This window comes from Vigna unguiculata, chromosome 3 (genome assembly GCF_037176805.1).
Source record: "Vigna unguiculata cultivar grain cowpea cultivar isolate G323 ecotype 2 chromosome 3, ASM3717680v1, whole genome shotgun sequence".
NCBI classification, from domain to species: Eukaryota; Viridiplantae; Streptophyta; class Magnoliopsida; order Fabales; family Fabaceae; genus Vigna; species Vigna unguiculata.
The window spans coordinates 23,324,212-23,351,621 of NC_140794.1; the positions used below are offsets into that span (position 1 = coordinate 23,324,212).

The following is a 27,410-nucleotide window of genomic DNA, read 5'->3' on the forward strand; positions in this document are numbered from 1 at the left end:
ATAAAGTTCTATGATATTCCAACATATTTAGAAACAAAGAGTCTAAATTTTTCAGAGGAAATTTTTATTTTATGCTTTTTAATACCCTTATATAATTTCTTTATTCTTACTTTTATTACTCTCTCTAAACCTTTATTTCACGTTTTTCCTTTTATCTTTTAATACTTAGTTTTCTTTTGAGGCTGTCCACACATTTTTTTTTACAATTTTTCTCGTAATATTCTAATGACGGTTTCTTTTTATTTTAATAGTAACTGTTTTTTAACTGTGTTAATTATTTTTATCCCTGAACACATAACTACCACAGTACTATATTTGTACCGATACCTGTATAATTATTGTAATATTTATATTATTATTCTAAAACTTTTTTATTTGAAATATTGAATATGTTTTAATACTAATAATTTAAATATAAAATATAGATATATCAAATTATATATATATATATATATATATATATATATATATAATTTTAATTTCTTTTAATATATACAGGATCAATCAATTTAGTTAACAATCTATCCGATCCATCAATTGACTCTTAGTCTAGGATCTCAATTGATTTAATAATGGATGGATTTTGATAATATTGCATCCAATACTATAAGTTTTTTTGGAAGTCTTTTTGAGTTGAAAGAAGAGGAAAAATAAAAGGGATAAAATAAGTGAAAAAAAGATTATACTGTCGTGATTCATATTTATTAATTTAATAGATCGAACTGACTAAAAACTTAATTTAAAAAATGTACTTTTCTCTTGAATCTAAAGTGTAATATTGTTTATTCATGCACGTGAATGCACAGGTTCTCATAATTAATTCTAAATAAAATTATTTATTTATGTTTTAATTTGAGTTAATGAAATATTTGCAAGCATGATATTCAAGATTAAAAATAAAAGATAGACTATTTTATGATATTAAGTTATGATTACGCTAATCTCATGAAATAAAATTATGATTTTCTACTAGAAGGAATAATAATCGGGTGTGTAAAAGTCTAAATCCCGTTTTTTTTATGTTATCCTTGCCGTTTAGTTCATTCAGGCAACAAAAAAAAAAGAAGGCAAGAAGACGAGTGCAGTTGTTTGACACTTCGCACTCTCTTTCTTTGGCTTCCAACGGTCCAACTTTGACTCTCTTTGTTCTTTCATCAACTTCCTCTTCTTCCCATGGCTTCGCAACATTCCCTAAACCCTAGAACAACTCCTTCACCGCTCTGTTTCTGATTCGTTACTCTCTCCATTTACGTTGCCACTTGCGACCATCACCATGAGCTGGACCGTTGATCCCGCGCTCTTCGCTTTTCTTTTTCCCTCTCTATGGGAGATCAAAGTCGCTGTCGCGGCCTCTGTCTTCGTCATAATCGCCTATCGCTTCTTCACTGCCCGAACCGCACATTTCCACACGGATCCATCGCTTTCCGACAATTCTGCCGCAGTCGATGTCGCCGACGATAAGGACAAGGACAAGGTTATTTTCGTTGTTTTCTGAGTTCTTCGGTTACTTCCGCACTTCCAATGCGTCGTTATTATTTATATGTGTTTTTAAAATCATGGAAGAATTTCGGAGATTCGTTTTTTTTTTTAATCTTTTCTGAGGATCACTTGTGTTGTGTTCTATAGAATGATCTTGCAGTTTAATATTGAATTCCTTTTATTTTTTTTTGTATGGTTTTAGCCGAATTGATCAGTTTCCCTGAAGTGAAGCAGTTATGTGGATTCAATTGTGTTGAGTTCGTTATAATTGTGAATTGTGATCACCAGTTCGTTATTTGTTTGTAAAGAATGGAAGTACTGGTAGTGGCTTGAAATCCTCGTGATAGTTGCTTCACGGAGAGATTTTTAACTTGTTGACGTTCAATTTTTCTCTACTACTAGTTGGTTAGCATCGTAAATTGTGATCACTTGTTCATTTTCACATGTGGCTTGTCAAAAATGGAAATGCTGTTAGGGTTTATAACTTAGTGGATCAAATTTTTTGCTAGTTACTTCATGGAGTAATTTTGAACTTGGTTGTCATTCAGTTTTATCTCTGCTTGGAGTTCCTTAGGATTTGAATTGCAATCACTAGTTATTTTGAATTTGTGTCAAGAACAAAAATACTGTCTGGGTTTATAACTTAGTGGCTCTAGATTTTCCTGTTAGTTGTTTTGTGGTGTAATTTTTAACTTGTTGACATGCAGTTCTGCATTATTTTTGTAGATGGAGCAGCCTAAAGTGGATTCTCAAGCCAGTTCAGCGTACCTGATCAAGGTATAGGTTTTCTAGCAATGTATAATCTGGACCTCCTTCCCCATGGAAGAAGGCAACTTGTCTTGCACTGTATGTATGCTGGAATTTATTGATGATATGTGAATTTGTTTTCAAATTCTCTTTGAAGTTAGAACTTTTGGCTGCTAAGAATCTTGTTGGTGCAAATTTAAATGGCACATCGGATCCTTATGCTATCATCACATGTGGCAATGAAAAGCGATTCAGGTTTGCTGATCTAGTTATTTCCCTCTTTTATTTGAATTTATCGGTCCAAAAATCTATGGGGAAGAGGAAAATTGTGTCTTAAGAGGAGGGGGAAGGGGATTTTTTTCCATCTGAAGCCATTGGCGTTTTAGTTTAGAGCTCTCTACTGTAAATCAGCCTCAGTTCTCCTACTTTCTTTTGTAGAGAAATTTAGTTTGTAGCTAATATTATTTGTACTTTGCAAGTTTAGGATTAATTAGGAGGAGGAATAATACTGTGATGCTTGGGAATAAGTGTACAGCACCCATATATCTATGTGATTGCACGCATATACATATGTATATGTATTGTTTTCATAAAGATTTTTTTACTTTAATACACATAGTTTCTGAATTGACCATAGAATGACAAGAAAATAAGGAATGTGTGCTGTTAGAGTCTGTTTTAGAGGTGTTAGAACGGATAGGATAGTACTTTTCTCATGCTCAGCATATTTTCTCAAAAGAAATATTTTTTTCTCAACATTGTTTATTGGGCCCTGGTGTGCTGATGCAGTTCCATGGTCCCTGGTTCAAGAAATCCAATGTGGGGCGAGGAGTTCAATTTTTCTGTTGATGAACTTCCTGTTCAGGTATCTCTGACTTCATCTATCTAACTTATGTGTCGAATTGGAGTAATTATCACCTATTCATGATATTTGTTTTAATTTTAAATTTTTCTTCTAAGAACATGCTTAGTATTCTTTTCTTTCTGCTTGTTTTACCTCGATTTATGTCTTAGAGGACAAATTTACATTTAATGTAATAATATATATGTTTTGTTGTGGATAATGCTTCTATGTAATTGTTTTGATGTATGAGTAGATTTTATCTCATGGACAATGCGACCTATTGACTACAATGAAATGACTATTTTATTTCCAATGTAATTAATAAAAAAAGATTTGTCCAGGAATAACACATTAGAGAGAAATTTGGGGCAACAACTTAGGTGGTTTGGGCATATGTGGTGAAGACCTGTAGAATCCCTAATAAAATAAGGAAAGAGTAGAATAGATGGAGGAGGATAGTTGGTAGGATATAAGGAGAGGGGGGATGGATGTTCATTTTATAGATTAAGCATTAGCTCTTTGTGAAAGGAAATCTTTTGTGGAGGGGAAACTCTTGGAGGACAGAGTGCTGTCTTCTTCTTGTTGTTGTTTGTAACTAATAATCTTTTACTTATTGGATTCTGGTTTTGTATTTTCAAATAAAATTTAAGTCTTAAGTTAGTTTTTAGCTTTTAATTTGGTGTAAATATGATCGTGGTCCAACTGATCTTTTTAGTCCTTTTAATTAAGAAAAAAAGAAACTTCTTTAGTCCTTCTACCCAAACACATCTACCTAAATGTCATCAAAATTAATACTTTGAAAGGAAAGTAAATGGGGTATGGTGTTTGATGATAAGAATGCAAAATTTATCATGTCAGTGACTTGTGATCCATCAGCCATAAAGTGAAATGTTTGACAGTAATTGGGAGGGACAAACAAGCTTTTTTCCAATTACTGGAACTAACATGATTAATTTAAATCTGGAGGACCAAAAATTAGCTTACTCCAAATTTGAGGGTTTAGTGTAGAAATACATTTTCTTTTATAAACTCAGACAAAGAAAACTGATGAGAAGAATAATGAAAATAAATATGCCTATGCAAGCGTAACTTTCTGAAGCTAATTATAGTGGTCAAACATATTTTTTTTGAGCATGTTCTGGGATTGGTATCTATAAAGGAGTGTCAGCATAACTTGCACTATGTCAGACAAGCTTCTTATTTGACAGATTATATCTATTATGTAGGTTTTCGTGAAACTGACTTCTTTCCCTGCTGACGTAGCAGATCAATGTCACAATTTATGATTGGGATATAATTTGGAAAAGTGCTGTTCTTGGTTCAGTGACTGTTCCGGTTGAAAGTGAAGGTCAGACTGGTGCAGTGTGGCATACTTTGGATAGTCCATCAGGGCAGGTAACCTCTTGTCAGAAGAAATTATTTTGGTTCTATTACTTTTTTATGTCTCAAAAGTATGATTATTAACATGTAACTGCATGGCAGGTTTGTCTTCATATAAAAACAATAAAACTATCTGGGAATTCTTCCAGGTGAGCCTTTTGGTATTATTTTAAAAAAAATGTATGTATTATATAATTTATGTTGGTGCTACATACTTTGGGTGTTATATTATTATTGTTAGAATGGGTAATCTTAAATAGGCTTTATTGAAATGATGCTGTGTTCTGTATGCTATACCTAGTTTCTAGGTATGACCTTTCTCATTCTTTTCTCTTCCCTCTCATTCATTTTATCTGAACTACAAATGTCATTATAAATATGAGAACATAAGAGAGGGGAATCATTCATTCTCTATTCTTTTGTATTCATCTCAATTATTATTATTATTACTATTACTATTATTATTATTATTACTGGTATATGATTATTATTATTGTCATCATTTATTGGTCTCTTTCTTATAGTCATAATTGCTCTTATAGGATAAATGGATATGGAGGAGCCAACCCCAGAAGAAGGATCCCACCCTTGGAAAGACAGGGGCCCACTGTAGTCCATCAAAAGCCAGGGCCTCTTCAGACAATATTTTCTCTTCATCCAGACGAGGTTACTGATGGAATTTGTTCTGGTTAACAATTACAAATATAGAATTTTGCTGATCTGACAATTTAGGCATATTTTTCAGGTTGTTGATCATAGTTATTCTTGTGCACTTGAGAGGTCATTCTTGTACCATGGTCGTATGTATGTCTCAGCATGGCACATTTGTTTTCACTCCAATGTGTTCTCAAAGCAAATGAAGGTAAGACTGTACTTCTGTTTTGTCAAGTACTGAACACTATAGCATACTGCATTGTTTCTTGTTCAAGGTTGTTGATTCATCATCCATGTTGGCTGTTTTAGTTTTATGATTTTCTGATAATGTTTCAAGATTAAAAATTTGAGTTGAGAGTGGTTTAGATTTCTTGTGAAGTTTCTTGTTTGGAGAAACAGTTGTATTATTAGTCATATGGTTTGCCTAGACCTTTATTTTTTATGGAACTGTATTATTGATATATATTACTGTTGGAAAAAAGCCTTTCTCATACTTATCGACACTGCCAATCTGTTATTTGTTGTCATTCTTTGTTTTTTTTTTTTTGCATTTTTAGTGTTTTTTCTAGTTTTGGTTATAATGTTAATTTCTTTGGAATATTTGACAGGTGCGTATTCCATTTGAAGATATAGATGAGGTATGATCTCAAACTCTTTTTTTCTTCCCTTCCTTACTAAATATTTCAGTGAAATTAAAACTTTCATCTGGTGTAACTATTCTACTTTTTCTTAAAGATTCGACGGAGTCAACATGCATTTATTAATCCTGCTATAACAATTATACTTCGCATGGGTGCTGGAGGACATGGTGTCCCTCCTTTGGGAAGCCCTGATGGTTAGTAATTTGTTTGAAACACTTAGTTCTTTATTTACTCGGAGGAACTTTATTTCTAATTCGTGATTCAATTCACTGCATATCCTGATTTTTTGTAAATATGTCAATCCAATTAAACTCAGCTTGTCCATATTTTATACAAATAAATCAATCCAATTAAGCTCAAGGGATTGCATCTACTTGGCACTATGGTTATCGCATTCTCTATATGTATCACAACAATTCATTTGTTGCCTGGGGATTTCCTTAATTGTTGAATGACTTTCAGTTTTTTCATAATACTGACGAATTACTATATTGCTGGATACTGTTTATAATGTTATTCTGAATTTTGGTAGCATTTCTTTTAAAAACTTACTGTTTATGGTTTTCTTTAGTGAATATAAGTGAGCACTGCATATTATCACCAATGACCTTTGTTAGATAATTTGATTAGGGCTGCATGTTTCTTGTTTATTACTTCAGGTAGGGTCAGATATATGTTCGCATCCTTTTGGAACAGGAATCATGCATTCAGAAATCTCCAGCGTGCTGCAAAGAATTTCCACGAAATGTTGGAAGCTGAGAAGAAGGTTACAGCTCTTACCTTAGTCAAATTGGTTTTGTTGGCTTTGAATAAGATGCTTTTTATTGTAAAACCTTCAAGAGATTCAAACATAGGAGTTTGACTCCTCTACTATGATGGGTACTCTTTTGAGGGTAAAGTCAGGGTTTTTCAATATATTTTGATCACAATCTATACTGTTGCTTTTTCCCTAAACCGTTATTGTTTACTATTCCCTCTGAAGTGCACCCATCACATTGACTAGTTATAAAATCTTTATGCCTTTTAGTTTGGGAACATGTTATGAAGCTGATACATGTGTTGAGATGGAAAAAACAAGGGACATTTGATGAATCGTGTGTTCCTTATCTATGCAGGAAAGGCTCTTATTTATAATGAGTGATAAATACAATGGATAAAGGTTATCCTAATTGGCATAATTACATGCAGCGCATATCTCTTATTATCCCTATTTATAAATTTAACTTAATCTCCAACACCGCCTCAAGTTTGAATTCTTGCTATGTATATAACTAATTCAAGGAACTCTCAATGGGGTTTATTTAGGATATTTTCCAATTGATCTTTGATAAACCCAAGGATGATGTCTCTAGATGAGATCTTACCCATGATGATATGTATTTAGTCCTAATTTGCAAATAGAAGTTGATGTGCATATATTTGTTTTCTTTTCCTTTCAATTTTATATTAAGTTTTGTCCTCAAGTTTTTTGATAAATAGAGGACAGGTTCAAGTAATTAAAGTGTTCTTGTTAATCATTATATAGGAAAATGCAGAGTCAGAGCAGCGTGCACATAGCAGTTCTGTAAGAGGCAATAAACTGCTGGATAAGGCTCCTGTAGAAAGCATGTCTAAAACTGGAAAACTTCCACATTTTATCAAAGAAGAGGATTTAGTTGGTATATACAATGTAGGCATTGTTTTCATCTTTTATCTTCATGAGTTTAACTATTAGGTTAATTATTTACATATAAGTTATAACCAGTGATTCTTCTACAGGATGTTTTTCCCTGCACAGCGGAGCAGTTTTTTAACTTATTGTTGAATGACGGTTCAAATTTTACTAGCAAATATCGTTCAGTACGAAAGGACACTAATCTTGTGGTAAATTGTCTTCAATTGCTATTGTGATTCCTTATCAAAGCTGTGAATTCTCATGTGGAGTTATAATGGAAATCAAATGTGAAATAATAAAAAGCTTACTTATTCATGTGTCCCCAGACACTGCTATTAATCATTGTGCAAACTAGTTTGGTGTTTTTCTAAAATTTGATGAACTGTTTATTGGCTAATGTTGAAAGCATACTAGATGCACAATGAAATATTGTTCAAATTAGAAATTAAGTCTTTGTATACCTAATAACAATAATTCCTTTCTTGTGTTGGACATTCTCATATGATCTTGTGGTTATGTCAAAGAGTAGTTTTACCAAGGTTCAGCCTGTTGTTCACAGGGAACACTTGAACGTATAATAAATTTGAAGTTATAATGTCTAGTAATGTGTTTTATAATGTTTTGGTCTCTCCAATTACAAGAGCTAGCTTTCTCCCTAAAATTGATATGCATATACACTTTCTACTTATATGCTCAAGAAAATCCTTTGATGTCAATGTTTGTCTCAAAAGCTCAGGTTTAGATTTAACTCTTCCCTTGATTCCTCAATTAGATTATATCATTCATAAACGGTGGTCTCACTGCTAGGAGTTCTCATACTGTTGTTTACTCTATTAATCATTTGCAAATGAATTGTTGATCTTATTGGCGTTGATGCTTTCTCACCCTTATAGGACCCTTCTCTCCTTTTTCCTTTGTAGATTTTTCTTTTATTGAAAATAAATAAAGTACAACTTCATATTTGTTTGTTTTCCATGTATTTATCTTTTGATAGCCAAGTGACTTTGGGTCTTAAGGTGTTGGTTTGCTCAATGGTTATGCTATTTACAGATGGGCCAGTGGCATACGGCAGACGAATATGATGGTCAAGTACGAGAGATAACCTTCAGATCACTTTGTAACAGCCCTATGTGCCCTCCAGATACAGCCATGACAGAGTGGCAACATCACGTTCTATCACCAGACAAGAAAAACCTGGTTAGTCTGTTGTTTTTATTCACTGCATACTATGCAATATCAAAGAGAATATAATGATAAATGTTGATAGCTTTGCTTTTGCAACTCATCTCCTTTCCTTTTTCTACCAACCTCTGTTCCAAAAGAAGAAGCAAACTTTTTCTTAGGTGTGTTCAAAGTAACTAATGAGATGCTCTCGTGACTTCTTTTAGGTGTTTGAGACTGTGCAGCAGGCACATGATGTTCCATTTGGATCCTATTTTGAGGTTGGGAATACTTTGGATATCTTATCTGGATAATTTTGTCTGTTTCTGTACATTTTTCTTTCAATTTATTTTTGTTCCTGTGATCCGATTTGAATGATTCTATGTCTAAATATATTTTTATTATTCATTAGTTTAATGGAGGCAGATTCACGTATGATATGTGCAGTCAAGAAAGTTCCGTATTGCCTGAATATGATGCTCTGTCATTTAAGAGTCTGCATTGCTCGTAAACCATATTCTACTGATTGTCCTAAATTTAATCTTTAAACTTGATGGTATGACGAAGAAAGGAAGGAACATGAGAGTGCCAGACACATACTTACCAAGTTCTTTATCAATAATTCTTTTAATATAATCCTCATTGCAAAAGTGATTTTGACTAACATGGAATTGAGCCATGAAACTCTAGATATATTTGAATGTGACACTGGAATTAATCCATTATCTTACCCTCTGAAGGCACATTGGTATTGCACATACAGATGCTTAGCACATTTAGAATAGTGTGAAGCTGCAATCTACCAAACAAATATGCTAGCTTTTGTTATGGTGTACCCTCCTGTGTACTTACTTGTATACCTTGTCAAAGAAACGCCAACCAGAAAGGGAAGGATAGTTGGCACTTTTAAATATTGATGTAAAAACACTTACTATCATCAGATGTTCATTTGTGACTTTCCTAGCAAAAGGGCGAAAGAACGAGTTCTAACCTTCAAAAATACCTGTTTATAAAGTCCTAGATGCTAAACTCTGAATTGGAAGGATTAAAGTTTGTAACTAATGTATGAAATATTGAATTAGAATAGTAACGTACCAATAATCGTCCCTTCATGAATCTGTGATATGTTTGTCTCCCAGCATATTGTTTCTAATGTTATATCATATTTTTCTGATAAAAGATGGTTTATGTTTTTGGTCCGTTAGGTACACTGTAAATGGAGCTTGGCGACAATTAATGAAAGCTCATGTAATCTGGACATCAAAGTGGGTAAGTTGTGGTTGAACGTCCTGAATATTGTCCCATTCACTTCTTATTATTCCCTATTTAAGTGTGTCATTGATTATGCTATCTTCTGCTAATAACCAACCACAAAAAAATGCTGACTAAAAACCCGTGATATTTTTTGTTGTTTTGGGTTATTTCCACGATTTTTCCCCTCCTGAATGATTTGATTTGAAACCATTTTCTCAGCGAAGCTTTTATTCACAGATAACACCCTTCTAGCCAGCATTTCCTGGCACACCCATTTCTCTAATTTACCCACATATAGTCTGTTTATTATTATTATTTTTTTTTTTCTGAGTCCTCTAATCAGTTTTCTTGCAAGTTATCTGAATGGAGAAATGTTTTCACTTCCACTACTACTGTTCCTTTGCTCACTCTTCCACTTTTTTTTTTTCCTTTTGTGTGGGTGATCATGTTTTGAAAGTCCTCATTCTGCTATACCTGTTCAACCTTTCTGTTCTGTTTTGTTCTGATTTTTTTCTTAGCTTCATTAATGATCCTTCATATCCTGCGCAGCCACAAAAATCACCCACTTGACTTTTTCTCATAATGTGTTTAATTTAAGACTGACTTTTTTTAGCACTTACAAATCTGGTAACATAAATTGTTTAACTTGCATCTGGTCTATATACAATAATATACTGGCCATCCTACTAGAATGTTAGAATCAGGCACAATCTAAAATTCCATTCCAGGACATCAAGAAGGGAAGCCAATACGAAAATGATTAGGGAAATATTAAAGTAAAAACTAAAACCCGAGTCATTTCCTTCTTTCGTACAGGTGCACATTTCAAGAAATGGTGTGTTATGCAATCCAAAATAAAGTCAGGGGCAGTCAATGAGGTTGGTAGATGTTTTGTTGATAGTTATTTCATATATAGTAGTTCCAAGCTGCAGGTATTAACAGCGTTTAATTAATAAAAGTAATTTTTGTTTAACAATGTAGTACAAGAAGGAAGTTGAGGTCATGTTAGATGTTGCTCGATCGTTTATAAAATCAAATACTTCTAATGACGAGAACGATGAGGTCTCTTTGCCCCTTGCACTGACCCTGGAAAGCTGATATTTTTTGGCAATCTAAAGATTATGATTTTATTTATCTGTGCAATATTGTAACTTTTTTTCTTATATGTAACACTCATAGCCGAATATATATATGTATATGTATATTTTGAATGCAATAGGTTTTTTCTCTTTTTTTTTTTTGTGTATCTCCGTTGGAAAATTTCTGAGGGGGGATTCTGCGGCTTTTTATTTTTCTAGTCGAAACGCTTTTTGTGGAAAATGAGAATTTCCTCAGCTCCTCAAATCTCATTCAAGAAAAATAAATATCTAGCACTGTGGAGCAGTTATGCGACATACGTAAATAATGGAGTGGGTAATTGGGCCTTGGCAGCACCTTCGTGTTCTTTAAAATTTCAATTTTGTTCTGTTTTCATAGAGTTTTAAAATATGCAATCCGAAAACATTCTAGACCGAAATACAAAAGTTATATTCTAGATTTGTGTATTCTGGAATAGAAAAATTGTACTCTAAAATAGAATTCAGATACAAATTTTGTACTTTATATCGTGTATTTCGGAATTCATAATAAAAATATATATTTCCGATTTTAATTGTGCATTTCAAAATACAAATTACCACTTGAAATGTATATTTTAGTGTAGAGAAAGGAGATGCGAGTGGAGGAAGAAAGGGTAAAGAGGATGCCGATGGAGGAAAAAAGAGGAAGAAGAAGAAACAATGGAAGAAGAAAAAGGAAAGAGGGGCCAACGGAGGAAAAAGGAGGAAAGGATGGAGGAAGAAGAACGAAAGAGATGTGTGTATTGGTGGAGGAGGAAATATATAGAAAAAGAAGATAAGGCGTGTATTATGTAGGGGTGCGGGTGCAGGTGCAGGTTGAAATGTATGAAATATATGGCCGACTTTAACTACTGTAACCTGACAAAGGTTGCAACGAACTCCGAAGTTAATCAACGTATCAACCCAAAATTAAAAATTTCAGCATAGTATCTTTTCCAAGTAGCTATTAATTAACGTAATGGTTTCATTTAAATTTTTTGGTTAAATCTATCTTTTTTTTTCCTTAATTTTTTATGAAAATTAGAATTAGTTTTTCTTTAAAATTTTAGTCTAATTTAGTTCTTTAATTTTAAAAATGCGTTAATTTAGTTATTATAACAAAATTTTGTTAAGTATATTTAATGTTTTAAATTCACTTTAAGTTGTTTACATTAATTGACGACACATTTTTGTTTAAATATTATCTGAAAAATATATTTGAAATAACAAATAAATTAAATAAAATTTGGTTAAAATGATTAAATTCATAATTTTTTTAAAGATAACAGAATAAATTAGTTAAAAGTTTTAAAGAAATACTAATTCTAATTTTATTATTGAAGGACTAAAATTATATTTAATCCTAAAATTTTTAAATATATAATTTGATATGTATATTTAGTCAAAGTTTAAAAATTATGTAATTTTTCATATTTTCGATTTCCTTTCAGAAAATGTCTCTTTGAATTTATTTTTCACATCATACTCGCTTATTTCCAATTTATGAATTGATCTAAGAAAATATTAAATCCAATTGTGTATCTTTTTGTAGAAAAAGTAAAACAAATTTGAAGGGTTAATTTTTTTGTACTGCGTGAATAAAATAAAGTGAAAACTGCCAAATTTTGTTGAGGTTTGGTTATTCACTTTGTTTGTTGGTTATACACACACCCTTTTATTTATTTTTTTTATGAAAAACACATGTATTGTACGTGCCCGAGATCACCATGGCTACCTAGCCTGAGATGATCTCAGTTTATTCTCAATCTCAACTCAAATAACTGAATACCTAACAATCTGTCGTACACGATCAAAATCTCTTTAGTTAATAACATGCTATGTCGATCGAGGCTTTATGGAATTGGAAGTAAATTATGGTTAACAACTAAAGCATGTTAGTAAAACATTAAGAAAATTAATCAAGTTAATTATCTGCGTGGGTTAGATCCAAGCAGGTAAAAACTTGTAGTATAAATAGTACAGTTCACAAGGTAAATTAAATAAGTTCATTAGAGAAGCTTGAAGCATTAGAGAAATTTGTCTGGACTGCTCCCTTGATAACACTTCCGGAGAGTGGGTACCTGCAGGCACTCCAACGCTCAAGTTAGGAATCTTTTGATAAAATATCTCAAGGATGATTGAACTTAGAAAATCATACTTACTGTAAACACAAACCCTTACTTAAAATTACCTACCATTACCCTAACGTTATTACCTCTTTATTACTAATAATTCTTCATCAATGTCGCATCGTAACTGCCGATACTGTCGAACACCCCGTTACATTTTCTCACTCAACCTGGAAACTACCACTGCCAATACGCCTGTACACTGTCCGCACTAGGCCAGGACATTCACACCCCTTGCCTGGACCAAGATATACTCGACCTTCTCTTATGCCTAGCTGGGCCGAGATATACCCGACCCTCTATGCTCCCCCAACTCCTTTGTACACCAACTCCTCTGTACGCTAATTCCTCTATACACCAGCACCCTTGTACCAGCTCCTTTGTACATTAACCCCTTTGTACCAGCTCCTTCATACACCAACCCCCCTGTACCAGCTCCTCTGTACACCAACCCCTTTGTACCAGCTCCTCCATACACCAACCTCCTTGTATCAACCCCTCTATACCAGTTCCTCTGTACACCAGTCCTTTTGTACCAGTTCCTCCATACACCAGCCCCCTTGTACCAGCTCCTCTGTACACCAACCCCTTTGTACCAGCTCCTCTGTTCACCAACTCCTTTGTACATAAGCCCCCATGTACACCAACTCCTCTATACATAAGCCCCTTATACACCAGTTCCCTAGGCTCGTAGTGAATGAAGTAATACGAGAGGCTTTGATGCATTATACTAGACTAAAAGAAAGTGAGAATGGGGTCCGTTGTATTCTCGATCTTCTCCCCTTTCTAAACCAATTGTTTATTGTAGGAAACTGAGAAAGAAAAAGTGGTTGAATGTGCTATTTTTTGAGGCATCTCCTATTGATGATACCTCATTGTGGGTGAAAAGCAAATAATGTGTGCCTTAACCACCGTTGGATGAGATTAAATCTGACGGTACCAAATGCTCTTAAGCGTGGAGGAGGACCACTATAAACAGGAGAAGGGGCCCCCTAGTAGGGCACACATTCTGGCTAACAAGTGAACCTGCCTCACAGCCGAGATATACTCGCAACGCGCCAGTCCTAGGCATGTCGTCCTCCTTTGTTTATTCTTATTCCAATAGACCTAGTTCTGAAGAAGAGTGGCATGCGTCCAATCTCCACAATACCACTAGTTCGTAATGGGAGAGTGAGTGTACTGTTAGTAAGGGAGCGTACTCGACCCTACACCATCCTAGGTACGAGTGGATAGATCCTAGAGTTAAGTTGTCCCTCTCCAGGTTCGGGGAGGCCAGTGCCATAACGACCTTACGCAAAAAGGTCAACATAATTGCAAATATAGTGGATGGGAAAATCGTAAGGGTAGAACGAGTTAGAATCGGGGATAGCGTATGTCACGGTCGGGAAGGTCAATCCCATGAGTTCTTCTACATGTAGTCGGCCCTAGTTACGACCCTGCATGTGTGCCTCCCCTTTGTTGACTTCACTATGGGAGTCTTGAGGGTATTGAATGTGGTTCCTAGTCAGCTACATCCCATAGTTGGGCCTCCCTTCAAGCCTTTAGACTGATATGTCATGTCTTCCATTTGAAACCCTCCCCTCAAGTGTTTTTGCAAAATTACAGTACGCAACCAGGGGAACTGGTAAGTTGGCTATCGTTAGTTGGCCAAAGTCATCGTTGTTTGTTGGCATCCTACACCCAATCTCTTAAGAAATTCAAAATCGGGTTCTTTAAAGTAGCAATAAGGTCAGCCGGGGCATTGACAATCATATGCCCAAGTTCCCATTTTACTCGACCAAAAATCCCACCCAATATCGTGTTTGGCTAAGAACGAGCCTTTTCCTAGAAGACCATCATGTGCTATCATATTTGGATCAGTTGTCCATGAAACTTACTTCTAAGAAAATCATCAAGGTGTGTAGATTGTCGCACTCACTCAATGACCTCTTTGGTATGTATATTCAATTATTTGAACGTGGTCATCCTGTTGTTAACTTGTTGTAATACCTTGAGGTCATTGTAGATATCATGACTACCTCTGGTTCGACTAACAAGGATTTGTTCCTAGAATTGAGGAGAAAAAGGGTAGAGGAGGAGAAGAAGAAAGTTAATGGAAGCTCTGGCATAACTATTACGGAGGCGTCGACTCATAGGGGTGATATGATGCCCCCACCTATTGAGAAGAGTAAAAGCAAATGCAAGGACCGGTCTTCCAAGTCGGGTACACCTCGTCCTTCCTCACCAAAGAAGGGTTGCACGACATTTTTTGAGGGTGGGGTGGATGCTTTAGCCACTTTGTTTGACTCCACACTGAAGATCAATGAGGGTATTAAGGTGACATTATCAACGGATGAGGCTGACATAGTCTCGACCATACGGCTAGAGGCTCTGTTATATGCCTTGAATGAGTTTCAAGCCAGGGCCATAATAATGGTCAGCACTTGGAGACAATATTGAGCAAACTACCAGACACCAGTAAGCTAACAACGGCTGAGATAGAAACACTACAAGAAGATTTGGCAGAAGCCAACAATAAAAGGCAAGAAGTATCTTTATAGTTGGGAAGTGTTAAGAATGAAAGATCACAACTGTTGGCCGAGCGCAATACATGGAAGGCTTGCTGCAAAGATCTGGAGCAACAAAGCGAAGAATCCCAAGCGTCTGTGAAACAACTAGAGGAAGAGTTAGCAGCCTCCTGTAGCGAGCACACTGCAGCTCTGAGTAGGATATACGGGCTAGAGGTTTATGTCATGTCTCAACACGAAGAAGGTTTCTACAAAGCCTTGTGCCAGACTATCTACCTATTTTAGATCAACGCTGAAGATGAGCGCTTTGACATCGACAAGGACATTCATAATGGGATCTTCATGGCCATTGAGGACATACCTTCTTCAGGGAGACCATCCTCCCCCCAGACACATGAGATCGATCCCACCCTATGATGTTTAGACAAAACCTGATCTCCCCTATATGCACGATGATGTACCCTTTAATTTTTATGTTGTACTGTGGTTATTTCTGTAGTTAGGAATGTAGGTAGGAATCTAGGCATGCCTAATTTGCCGCTTTGTTTGTATGTAAGTCAAACGCTTTTGGTTGGAATGATAATGCACTTACTTCTTTGGCCACAATGTTCCAAATTATTACTACGGTTTGATTGCATATATGAGGGCTCTTGCACCAACTTGGCCGAGTGTTCCTCATTCGATGTGAGGCCAAGAATATCTTGTTACTTTTGAAATTGTTGAAATGCCAAGAAGGGGGGAGTTAAATTGGCTAGTTAAAAATTTAGGTTATCTTTAAAAGCTAAAAACCACTTTGATTGAATCAATTCGATCACCAAGTTAGGATGCAAAAGCCACTAGACAGTATACTTTCAATCGGTCAAAAACAGAGTTAATCGATTGATTTTACTATACAGTTTATGTACTGGTAAAATCAACCGATTAAAACAGAAAAAAGAGTCGACTGAAATACTGGGAAAAATGTAGAAATGCAGATTCGAGTTTTGAACCAAGAACAATGCACAAGAATGATCAAGACAAGTTCTAATTGATTATACAAACATGCTCACTATTGCAGATGCCATCAAAACACATAAGAACATGAAAAAGATGATTTAAACTCAAGTTCTTTAAACTTTAAATGATTATGCAAGAGAGAAGGGTTAGAGAAAAGATTGGATCACAAGATTTTTATACTGGCTCAGTGAAACCTGAGCTACATCTAGTTAGTCAAGGCAACCCGAGCCTGACTTTGCACTATTTCAAAATATTTACAAAGTTTCCACTCTTTACACTTTCAAAATAAGCAAAACCACACACAAGACTCTTGAATCACACAAGAATCACACCAGCACAGTAAGAACCCTCTTGCAAACCTGGAAAACTACCAGGCATACACACAAAGCTTGAGAAAGATCAAACCTTAGTGGTAGCACAACCCTGCCTACCACAAACCACCTTCTCCAAGCTTCAAACACAAGCCAAAAATTCCAAGAATTGATCCAATATTAATTGTTAGAAGTGGGCTTTAAGCCTAACTCAACCCCACAAAACCGATTTTGTAATGTGAGGTTTGCACCTCACTTATATACTATGAAATTGTCTTATCTCTAGTCGATGTGGGACTTCCAACACACCCCCTCACGTCGAGGTATATACATCTCGTGCGTGTGACTAGAAATTAATGGGTAGTCCATTAACAACCCGATTGCGGGTGGAAGAGAATGAACAAGAAATCTCACTAGGATAGGCTCTAATTTGGCTTTGATACCATGTTAGAAGTGAGCTTTAAGCCTAACTCAACCCAAAAAAATCATATTTGTAAGGTGAAGTTTGCACCTCACTTATATATTGTGAATTGACCTTATCTCTAGTGGATGTGGGACTTCCAACATTTTTTTTAATAATAATAATAATAATGAATTAATTAAAATTTAAATAACCCGACCCAAAACCTAGTTTATAATTGTATATTATACTAATTTAGGTCAATCAAAGAAAAAATTAAGGAAAATAAAAAGATCTAAGAAACAAAACCTTTCCGCCATGGATGATTTCTCTAAAGACTTTACTCAGGACTTCAACGTCGGAGAAGGAGGATCAGGTTCTAATGTCGGAACAATAGAAGGCTCCAACAATGTCGTAGAAGACTTGGATCACGATTTTTCTTTTGCTTCGAGGAATGAATACGCCGCGATAAGGAAACTCCATGCCTTTCGCGCGAGTCACCATTCTAATATCGGGAATTATGGGGCCGCCACGGAAGAAAGCAATGCGGCAGCCAAGTGTTACGCTGCGACAACGAACACCTACGAGGGTTGTAGGAAGCGGAAGTTGTCGCCGCCCAGCAGCGTAGGAGGGTAAAACCTCACCTTACAAAGTCGGTTTTGTGGGGTTGAGTTAGACTTAAAGCTCACTTCTAACACACTCCCTCATGCCGAGGTATATACATCTCGTGCGTGGGACTAAAAATTAATGGGTGGTCCGTTAACGACCTGATTGCGGGTGGAACAGAATGTCCAAGAAATCTTGCTAGGATAGGCTCTAACTTTGCTCTGATACCATGTTAAAAGTGAGCTTTAAGCCTAACTCAACCCCACAAAACCGACTTTGTAAGGTGAGGTTTGCACCTCACTTATATACTATGAAATTGCCTTATCTCTAGTCGATGTAGGACTTCCAACATTAATGTTCAACAGCTGTAGTTTGAATGATCACGAAAGATAGAGATTTCCAAGGTTTCTAGAACAATTTTGAGCTAAGAAATAATCAAGTTACCTCTCTTTTGAAAATCACAGAACTTATAGTCAAACTGTTACGAAATTCGAACTATTACTACTACAACCAACCTTTTAACTTGTTGAAAAACCATTCAACAGATTAAAAAAAGGCATTTTAACCTGTTAAAAAACCATTCAAACATTAAAAAAACACAATAAAGTTTAAAGTAAGCACAAACTAACTATAATAAAATTTCAAGTTGGAAGCATTCCAGGTTGTTGACATAGGGACTCCTAACAAATGTTTTAGTATGTACGCACCCTTACCTACGACCTCTCGCATCCGAAACGACACCTCACAGTTAGGTGAAAACTTTCATGCTTGAAGGCATCACTCGCCATCTTCCAGACTAGATCTCCCTGTTGAAATGATCTGGGTTTCACCTTGGAGTTGTACCTTCGCCGAGCCCTAGTCTTGGATGTTTCTTCTCGGATCCTTATGTTATCCATCAGTTCCTATACCAGATTCAAGCTTGTAAGCATGCTTTCTTCATTCAGACGAATATCAAACAAGCATCTTCGTAGACTAGGCTCCCCTATATCCACAAGGATCATTGTGTCGACCTTATACGTCAAGCTATAGGGTGTTTCCTGAGTTATGGACTAGGACGTGCAACGATACACCCATAAGACTTCCAACAATTCGTCTGTCCATCGACCTTTGGCATCGCCCCAACCTCTTTTTTAATTCTTGGAAAATGACTTTATTGGCCACCTCAACTTGCTCATTGGTTTATGGGTGCTCTACCGAGCTTGTGACATGATGAATATACAGTCCCTTCTAGAACTCAGCCAAGCCCTTATCAACGATTTGCCTACCATTATCGGTTATAATAAAATTTAGCATTCCAAACCTGCAAACCACGTTTTTTAATACAAATTTCTGCACCTGGTGAGCTGTAATTGAGGCAAGAGGTTCCGCCTCAATCCATTTAGTAAAATAGTTGATTGGTACCAGCAGAAAGTTAACTTGGCCCTTTCCCGGGATAAAAGGTCCCAAAATATTCATGTTATCATGTTGTTGACACTGAATACACTTCTTGACGTATTTGTCGCAATCCTCTTTTAGAGTTGGCTAGTAGTAACAAGCACGCAAGAAACAGGAGGTCATGGCCACAAATACTTGTATGCAGCTTCTCTAGGATATACTAAACTTGTGTCGCCGTTACACATTTTAGGAGAGGGTTGGAGAATTCTCGCTTATACAATTCTCCTCCCACCAACGTAAATCGAGAAAATTTTTTCCGAATTGGCAGGGTATTGCCACCTTCTTCACCATCTTGTATGAACTTGATGATAGGTTTCATCCACTCTTTACTTTCAAGTGCCCCCACCTCCGCCATATTACTATCTTCCATGGTTACGGTAAGTTGGTCGAGTGTAGCGTGAATCATTGTGCGGTGTTGACTCTTCACCTTTGCAATAGCTAGCTTGGAAAGCAAATCGGCCCTAAAATTTTGAGACCTGTTCACGTGTTCTAGTTTGGTTGTTTTGAATTTTTCCAACATACCCTTCACCACTTGGTAATACCATAAGAGAAGGGGATCCATTACTTGAAAGGTACCCTCAAAATGTCCTATCATCAGTTGAAAATTCAACCTTCACGTTAAAGTATAGACTCCCATGTATGCTGCTAGCAATAAGGCCGTAAATAAGGCCTCAAATTCCACTTAATTGTTTGAGGGCTTGAAACATAACTGTAAAGATTGTTGAGTACCGTATCATTCTGCCATTGTAATACAACACTAGTTCCTCCTCCGTTCGTATTAGATCAACCATCCATTGAGAGGACCCATTCACCTTCGTTCAGATCTAGGCCTTCAGCTAACTTATTTACAAAATCAGCCAAACATTGTGCTTTAATCAGCCTCGTGACACCCCATGAATGTGGTATTCAGATAGCTCCACTGACCATCCCACCATTCAGCTAGCTAAATAGTGTCTTTTGAGCACTTTGTGTATCGGGTAATCTGCCTTTATAGTAGCCTCAAACCCTTGAAAATAGTCTCATTGTTACCATCAGAGCTAAGACTACCTTTTTGACCATCTGATAGCACACCTCTACCTCATGCAACACCCTACTGATGAAATATATTGGTTGTTGCTGCCTTTCGTGGTCTTCTACTATCGTTGTGCTTATAACATTATTAGAAATTGCCAAGTACACTAGAAGGGTTTTACCCTTTTCAGGTTTGTGTAGTACGAGAGCAAAGCCAGGGATTCTTTCAACTCTTTAAAGGATATTTCACATGTCTCATCCTATACAAACTTCTTCGCTTTCTTCACCAATCGTAGCATGGGATGCACCTTTTTTGCCAACTTTGGCATGAATCCTGATAGCACTGTCAACTTACCTATTAGCCTTTGTGCTTCTCGAACATTAGCTGGACTTCGCATGACCATCACTGCCCGACATTTGTAAGGATTAGCCTCAATGCCTATGTGGGTTAGCATGAACCTTAGGAAATTTTCGCTAGTTACCCCGAACACACATTTGTCGGGGTTCAGCCTCATGTTATACTTGCGAATAGCTGCGAACACTTCCTCCAAGTTCCTGACGTGTTGCTCAAGTGAATCCAACCTCACTACCACATCATCAACATAGACCTTCATACATCTCCTAATGAGGTGTCAGAACACTTGATCCATTAATATCTAATAAGTTGCCCCCGCATTCTTCAAGCTAAAAGGCATAACTTCATAATAAAAGTTAACTTCATCTGTAATGAATGCTATTTTCTCCTTGTCATACGAGTACATTTGAATCTGATTGTACCAAGAGTAGGGCATTGAGAAACTAAGCAATTTATGACTATCTGTCCCATCCACCAAACTTCTATGCTGGGCAACGAGGATGTGTAAGACCCGTAGAATTTAATTAATTAATTAATTAATGCGGGAGGGGAAATAATTATGACATTAAATTATGGTTGGTATGACGTGGAAAAGTACTAGCTCATGTGGTGTAAAGTACTTTGATTGTGCGAGAGGACTTGGATTCGAGTCCTATGTATGCTAACTTTTGATGTTATGGTTTTATTATTTAAATCTATGAAAACATGTTCTTGTATATTATGATAATTGAATTATGATTTCTAGCAAGAACTATGAATTGGTTAAATGGTTTGATATAGATTTGGTGATTGCATGGTTATGGGTTCAAGCCTTGGAGAGCTTACATTAATTTTATATTTTTTTGGCATTTTGGATGTGACTTGAATATGGAAAGGTGGAAAGGAAACCTAAGGGAGTTGGCAGCCAAAGGGGGGTTGGAAAGGCAGCCGTAAGGGGGGAGTTGAATGGCACAATATGTCTTATTCAATGCCATTTTCGTTTTGGGTAATTAAACACTTAGTTTAGGCACACTTTAAAAAGGAAAATTAGGTTAAGGGCTAAGGTTTGACAAGTTGGGAAGCATACCAGAGAGAGAGCACGAAAATCTGAGTGTTGTGAGACTTGAGGGAAGGGTTGTGTCGCTGAATAGTGAGGAAGCAAGGAAGGTGGGTGATCACAAGGGGAACCTTACAATTGTCAAGCTTAAGCGAAGGAGAACCAGGTTAGGGGAGCTGGTCTCCGCTTTTGACTTTGTTATTACTTTATTTCTCGAATAATATGTTAGTCTTGATGAATGATCATTGCTGTTCTGGTAAAATTCTGGGTTCTGGGAAATTTCTAGAAACCGCCTGGCAGGCTCTACATAGCCGCCAGGCGGCTCATATGTGTGTGTGTGATTTTCTGGGTTCCTGAAGGAACCGCCTGGCGGTGAAACCCTGTACCGCCAGGCGACGCAAACCTGTCACTATGTTTCTGGGCGTTCTGTTGAACTGCCTGGCGGTGATGAATTCCTGCCAGGCGATACGAGCCCGTTGAGCTCGATCTTTCTGTGTTTTTGGGGGGTTTTGGAGGGAATTGATCGAGGAACTCGAGGAGGAGTGGTACCAGGGACGATTAAACTTGATTGTTTGTGTAATCCAGCGAAATGCATGGTTTGATTTGATGAAACAGTGTAATGAAATGGTTAGGGTGAGGGTATTAGCAGATTGGTAGGATTAGGATTTACAAAAGTTAATTATAATGTAACTGGTTTGTTGGAAATTAGACTATGTAGTGCAGAGTAACATTATCATCGGGTTCTTAGAGAAAATGGGTTGCGAAAGAGATAAGAGAGCCTTCAAATTTGAAGGGGATCATTACGCAGGGGCTGTGAGACTGGGAAATGCCCAGAAATCTTTGTGCCGCCAAGCGCTCTCGCGGCAGTGAGACTTGGGTGAGTGGTCGCGTGAAACAGTGAGGGTAGTGGCTGTATTGGAAAGCAAGTTGGAGGGTGAAGAGGAAAGATGTGAGGAGAGAGTATGGGAGGAGATTATATGATTTGGAAAGAACAGAAGGATAAGATGCAAACTACTGGAGGTGTAATGGTTGTATAGAATAAAAATTAATGTCGCACTAATGAACCTGAGGTTCGATAAATCAGAATTTTGTGTTGGGTAATAACGACTGAATGGGGAGAACTTAAAGTTAATTAATAATGCTAGCTTTGGATCCTGAGAGCAAAGGTAGTTATCAAAATGGTGAGAGATATTGGCCCTAGTACTACTGTATTCATAGCTGGATAAATCAGAGGGTAACAGGGGTAGGAAATGCTTAAGGGTACGTCTCATATGTTAAATAATAGAGTTAAACCAGATTACCCTCTTATAAGTAGGGGTAGCGAACCCAAATGGAAGTGTAGAGTTTGTGTAATGGGTAAGTTATTGGGAGTGTGTGTAAGATGATTAGAAAGAAATTACATAATGAAGTTGGTTGAATTGAGTCATGGTGTATTCTGGTCGAGCAATCTAAAGATAGTACTGTGCAACTTACTGATATGGCGCCTGGCGGCGGGGTTGAGATCGCCAGGCGATAGCCAATACACAAATGGCTCTGGAGTGAGTGGCGCCTGGCGGAGAGGGATATTCCGCCAGGCGAACGAAGCAATAACAGTGACGTTTAGGAGCGTTGGCCCCGGGCGGTGGCGACGAAACCGCCGGGCAGTGGCGACTAGGATCATGTGTTTTGAGGCGCTTAGCGCCTGGCGGTACGTGACACCCGCCAGGCGGTCTGGAAGCTGGCAGTGCCTGGCGGTACGTGTCCCCCGCCAGGCGATTTATACTGTTGCAGCTTTGAGTTTTGATTATGAATTTGTGATCTATAGTGCGTCTAGTGATGCTTTAAGGGTGAGATTGCTGGTGTTCCTTGAGTTGTGGCTCGGAACGTATCCCTTGAGTTGTGGCTCGGGATAGGGGTTAAGGACGTGATATTCCTCGAGTTGTGGCTCGGAATAGCATCTCTTGAGTTGTGGCTCGGGATGGCGGATGAACACGAGGAACACTTGAGTTGTGGCTTGGGTTGGCGAGTGTTGCCGGTGTGAGTGTGCTGGTTGTGGCTAGTACGGATGGGTCCAAATAGATTGCCCTTCTCAGTTGTTGGCTGACGAGTTTGGTAGTCTTGGGACAATACGGGCTTTGTTCGTATATGGGAACTCTACTTGGCGTTGCGGTGTATGATCTGTAGCATGTTTTCCCGCACGTGCTCTATCGGTTGTGGCCGATAGGTATGGCAGCAAGTCACCTTGAAGTAATCCTTAGACGTTGTAGAACACGAATAATCCGATTGGGAGTCAGATGGTAGGAATTAAAGAATAGGGCAATGTGAGATATTTATGTTATGTATGGTCGCTTGTGTTTATATGATTATATTTCTGTAACTTCACATATGTGATTTAATTGTTAAGCTCATCCTATCTGCGTGTGTGTGGCGATGATCGTGTACGCGGTACACGGAAGCAGATTCTGTTGATGCAGGTGGCTCAGGTGACGCTTAGCCGCGGAGAGGGGTTAGACTTGGGAAAATGCTTATGTTTTCTTTATTGCCTTTGAAAAAAGTTGTAAACCCTGATGGGTAATTTTATAACATTATGGTGTTGGTATTCATAGACTTTATTCGATGGTTTAATAAAGTTTTGAAATTTTCCCGCGTTTTGGAAAAATGAGGTATTATTAAATGCGCGCGGTTTTAATTTATTTCTTTTATTTATTTATAAATCAGTAATATCCTGACGGGATGTTACAGGATGTATCCTTAAGGAAGCTTTTGTTAAGGTCAGTGTAATTAGTGCACAACTTCCACTTTTCGTTAGACTTTCTAACTAGTACAATGTTGGCCAACCAAGTCATGTAGGTGGCCTCTTTGATGAATCTCGCGTCCATCAACTTCTGCACCTCTACTCGAGCCACCTCCCTCTTTTCACCTCCAATTTTTCTTCTCTTATGGGCCACCGGTCTTGCCTCAGGAAAAATGGATAGCTTGTGGCTTAGAACTTGGGGATCGATACCTGGCATGTCAGCGACGCTCCAGGCAAACAAATCAAAATGCCACTACAATATCTGTTGGGCCTCCGTATCATTGACAAAGGCTTGCCCAACGTGAGTATACTTATGTTCACTATCAAATTGGTATTTTATCGTACTTTCAATTGGTTCTACTCTTACTTCGTCATTTAGACGAGAGTCTAAGTCTACCTCATCTCCTCCTATCACATTTTCAATATTGTGCACCGGTCGTCGGGGAGTTGACTTCAGCATTACCTTAAAATTGTTTGTGTAACATTTGCGCGCCATGGGTTGATCTATGTGAATCATAATCACATCACCAAGTGGATGGAAACTTCATTGCCAAGTGGTAAGTTGACAGCACTACCCCTAGCTCGTTTAGGGAGGGTCTCCTTAGTGATATGTTGTAGGAAGTGTGAGCATCCAATATGAGATACCTGATCTTCACCGTTCGCGTCGCCCTTCCCTTTTCAAACTTGGTAAGAAGATCAATATAGCCCTTGGTATCCACGCGCTATCCCGAGAAGCCTATAATCGGTTCCGAATATGATTGAATCTTTTTATCCAACATCTTTAACTTTTAAAAGTACTCCAATACAAGATATCTACCAAACTGCCCTAATCTACTAACATTTTTCGTACTGCAAAGTCCTTAATCTCTATTGAGATTACTAATGGATCATTATGTTATAGGTCAATTGCCAGGAAATCCTCATCACGAAACGTGATTGGAGGCATATGGCTACGAGGACATATGGACACAATGTTCACACTTTGTATTGCCTTTACGTACTTTTTCCTAGCCGATGTGGATGCGCCGCCTCTTGCAAAGCCTCTAGTGATAGTGACAGTTATGAGATCATCTTGTAGGGCCTCTTCCAGAATTCTCGCCCTGTTTGATATGAGAGACGTGTATTTGTTATACTTCGGCTGCTTGTGTTCCTTGAACCTGTTTCCCGGCCGAACAACTAGCATCTTGTCCTTCTCTGGGTACCTTTGGTCGGCATTTTCTGCACTAGTGGTGCTGTGAAACTCCTTGAGTTCCTTTATCTACATGAACTTAGTCGCTCTCGTCTTAAGTTCATCGAGATCAACTACAAGCTTCTTACATAAGCAATCAACAAATGTGTCTGGCCTTAAAGTTGTAATAAGATGGTGTATCGCCACCTCTGGATTCAAGTTACTGAATATTTAGCGAAATCTTTGCAAACTGCTCCATAAACTCCCTCAAGGATTCTTCCTTTTCCTGGCGTATGTTCACGAGGGCCAGGGAGGTAAGACAATGAGGCTTGTTAGTGGCGAACTAAATGTTGAAACATGTTGTCAACGTTTCGAAAGAATCAATCGAGTTAGGTGGGAGTCTCGTATACAAATTGAGGGCAGGGCCTTTTAGAGATGTTGGAAAGATACGACAAAGGATTGCGTCTTCCGAGGTGTACAATCCTACCTAAATGGTGAAAACATTGATGTGCTCCTCTGGGTTAGTGGTACTATCGTACTGACTCATGGTTAGTCCCTTCTACTGTCTTGGGAGCTCGACATCCAGGATCCCATCCATGAAAGGATAACGTCTCGATGCCCCTATTCTCACCCCTGTTTGGTTGGTATTGGTCTGTGCCCTAGACCCTTCCTGTCTTAAGTTGGGAATCTTTCAATAAAATATCTAAGGGATGATTGAACTCACAAAAGCATACCTTATGTAAACACAGACCCTTACTTTATAGTACCTGCCATTAACCCTGACTTCATTACCTCTTTATTACTAATAACTCTTCATCAATGGCGCATCGTAATTGTCGAACATTGCGCTGTATTTTCTCACTCAACCTAGAACTACCGTTGCCAACACGCCTATACACTGCTCGCACTAGGCGAGGACATTCACACCCCTTGCTTGGTCCGAGATATACTTGACCTTCTACGTTGCCTAGCTAGGCCGAGATATATCTGACCCCCTATGCTCTCATGTTCCCACCCCTCCTCCTAGCTCCTTTGTACACCAGTTCCTCTATACACCAGCACACTTGTACTAGCTCCTTTGTACATCAGCCTCTCTGTACCAACTCCTTTATACACCAACCCCCCTATACCAGCTTTTATGTACACCAGCCCCCTTGTACCAGCTCCTCTGTATACCATCCCCTCTATACCAACTCGTCCATACACCAACACCCTTGTACCAACTTCTCTGTACCAGCTCTTTTGTACACTAGCCCCTCTGTACTAGCTCCTCTATATACCAGCCTCCCTGTACTAGCTCCTCTGTACACCAGCCCCTCTGTACCAGTTCCTCTATACACTAGCTCCTTCGTACATAAGCCCCCTGTACACATTCAAAAACATAAAACATAGAATTGAAACATAAAGCATTAACCCTACTTTCTTACATTCTAAGGAGTTTCTCAAAATGATAAAGACCAACTAAATTGCAAATAACAAAAAGACATACTAAAAACACATTTGAAAATAGATCTGGAACATATTACGATTACTTGTCATTGATAGAAACATCAATTTCAACATCCTGACACCCCTTTTGTGCATGGAAAACGATAACATTTCCCTTCTTCAATTCTTGAGCACTACAAAACATCTTCCACCTAGCTCTACTCTTAGTGGACCTCTTTGGGGAATTTTAGATGAGTATCTTACACTTAATCTTCTTTTAGCTTCCCTTGAGTACGACGTATGTAAGCTTCCACTTTCGCACATAGTCTGCAAATTCAGTTTGAA

The 27,410-nt window shown here is 37.6% G+C and overlaps 1 protein-coding gene and 1 long non-coding RNA gene across 5 annotated transcripts; one reads left to right on the plus strand and one right to left on the minus strand.

Annotated features, from left to right (window-relative positions):
- The first annotated feature begins 1,038 nt into the window (after positions 1-1,038).
- LOC114179182 (C2 domain-containing protein / GRAM domain-containing protein) lies at positions 1,039-11,048 on the plus strand. 4 transcript variants are annotated; one of them, XM_028065422.1, is made up of 18 exons: positions 1,039-1,474; positions 2,206-2,256; positions 2,384-2,481; positions 3,016-3,091; positions 4,337-4,465; positions 4,553-4,599; positions 4,993-5,116; positions 5,196-5,312; positions 5,713-5,742; positions 5,840-5,939; positions 6,405-6,511; positions 7,271-7,414; positions 7,504-7,608; positions 8,450-8,596; positions 8,788-8,841; positions 9,766-9,829; positions 10,631-10,692; positions 10,774-10,921. In XM_028065422.1, exons 1-18 carry the CDS (start codon positions 1,274-1,276, stop codon positions 10,774-10,776), a joined length of 1,659 nt encoding a protein of 552 aa, XP_027921223.1. In that variant the 5' UTR covers positions 1,039-1,273; the 3' UTR covers positions 10,777-10,921. The 4 variants fall into 4 exon arrangements, with proteins under 4 accessions (XP_027921223.1, XP_027921224.1, XP_027921222.1 ...); XM_028065423.2 differs by having other exon boundaries at positions 1,040-1,474; positions 2,187-2,256; positions 10,796-11,048; XM_028065421.2 differs by having other exon boundaries at positions 1,040-1,474; positions 10,796-11,048.
- A 1,683-nt stretch (positions 11,049-12,731) lies between these two features.
- LOC146887612 (uncharacterized) lies at positions 12,732-13,398 on the minus strand. Its single transcript, XR_014993529.1, has 2 exons — positions 13,127-13,398; positions 12,732-12,992 (listed from the first exon to the last, which is right to left on the minus strand). It is a non-coding gene; the product is annotated as an uncharacterized LOC146887612 (long non-coding RNA).
- Positions 13,399-27,410: the final 14,012 nt, after the last annotated feature.

Excerpts from the sequence above, each read along its gene's own strand:
- LOC114179182 (XM_028065421.2), top strand. The coding sequence starts at position 1,274 with ATGAGCTGGACCGTTGATCCCGCGCTCTTCGCTTTTCTTTTTCCCTCT. Across the intron at positions 1,475-2,205 it reads ACGATAAGGACAAGGACAAG|ATGGAGCAGCCTAAAGTGGA; the intron begins GTTATTTTCGTT and ends TTATTTTTGTAG. Across the intron at positions 10,693-10,795 it reads AGTCAGGGGCAGTCAATGAG|TACAAGAAGGAAGTTGAGGT; the intron begins GTTGGTAGATGT and ends TTAACAATGTAG.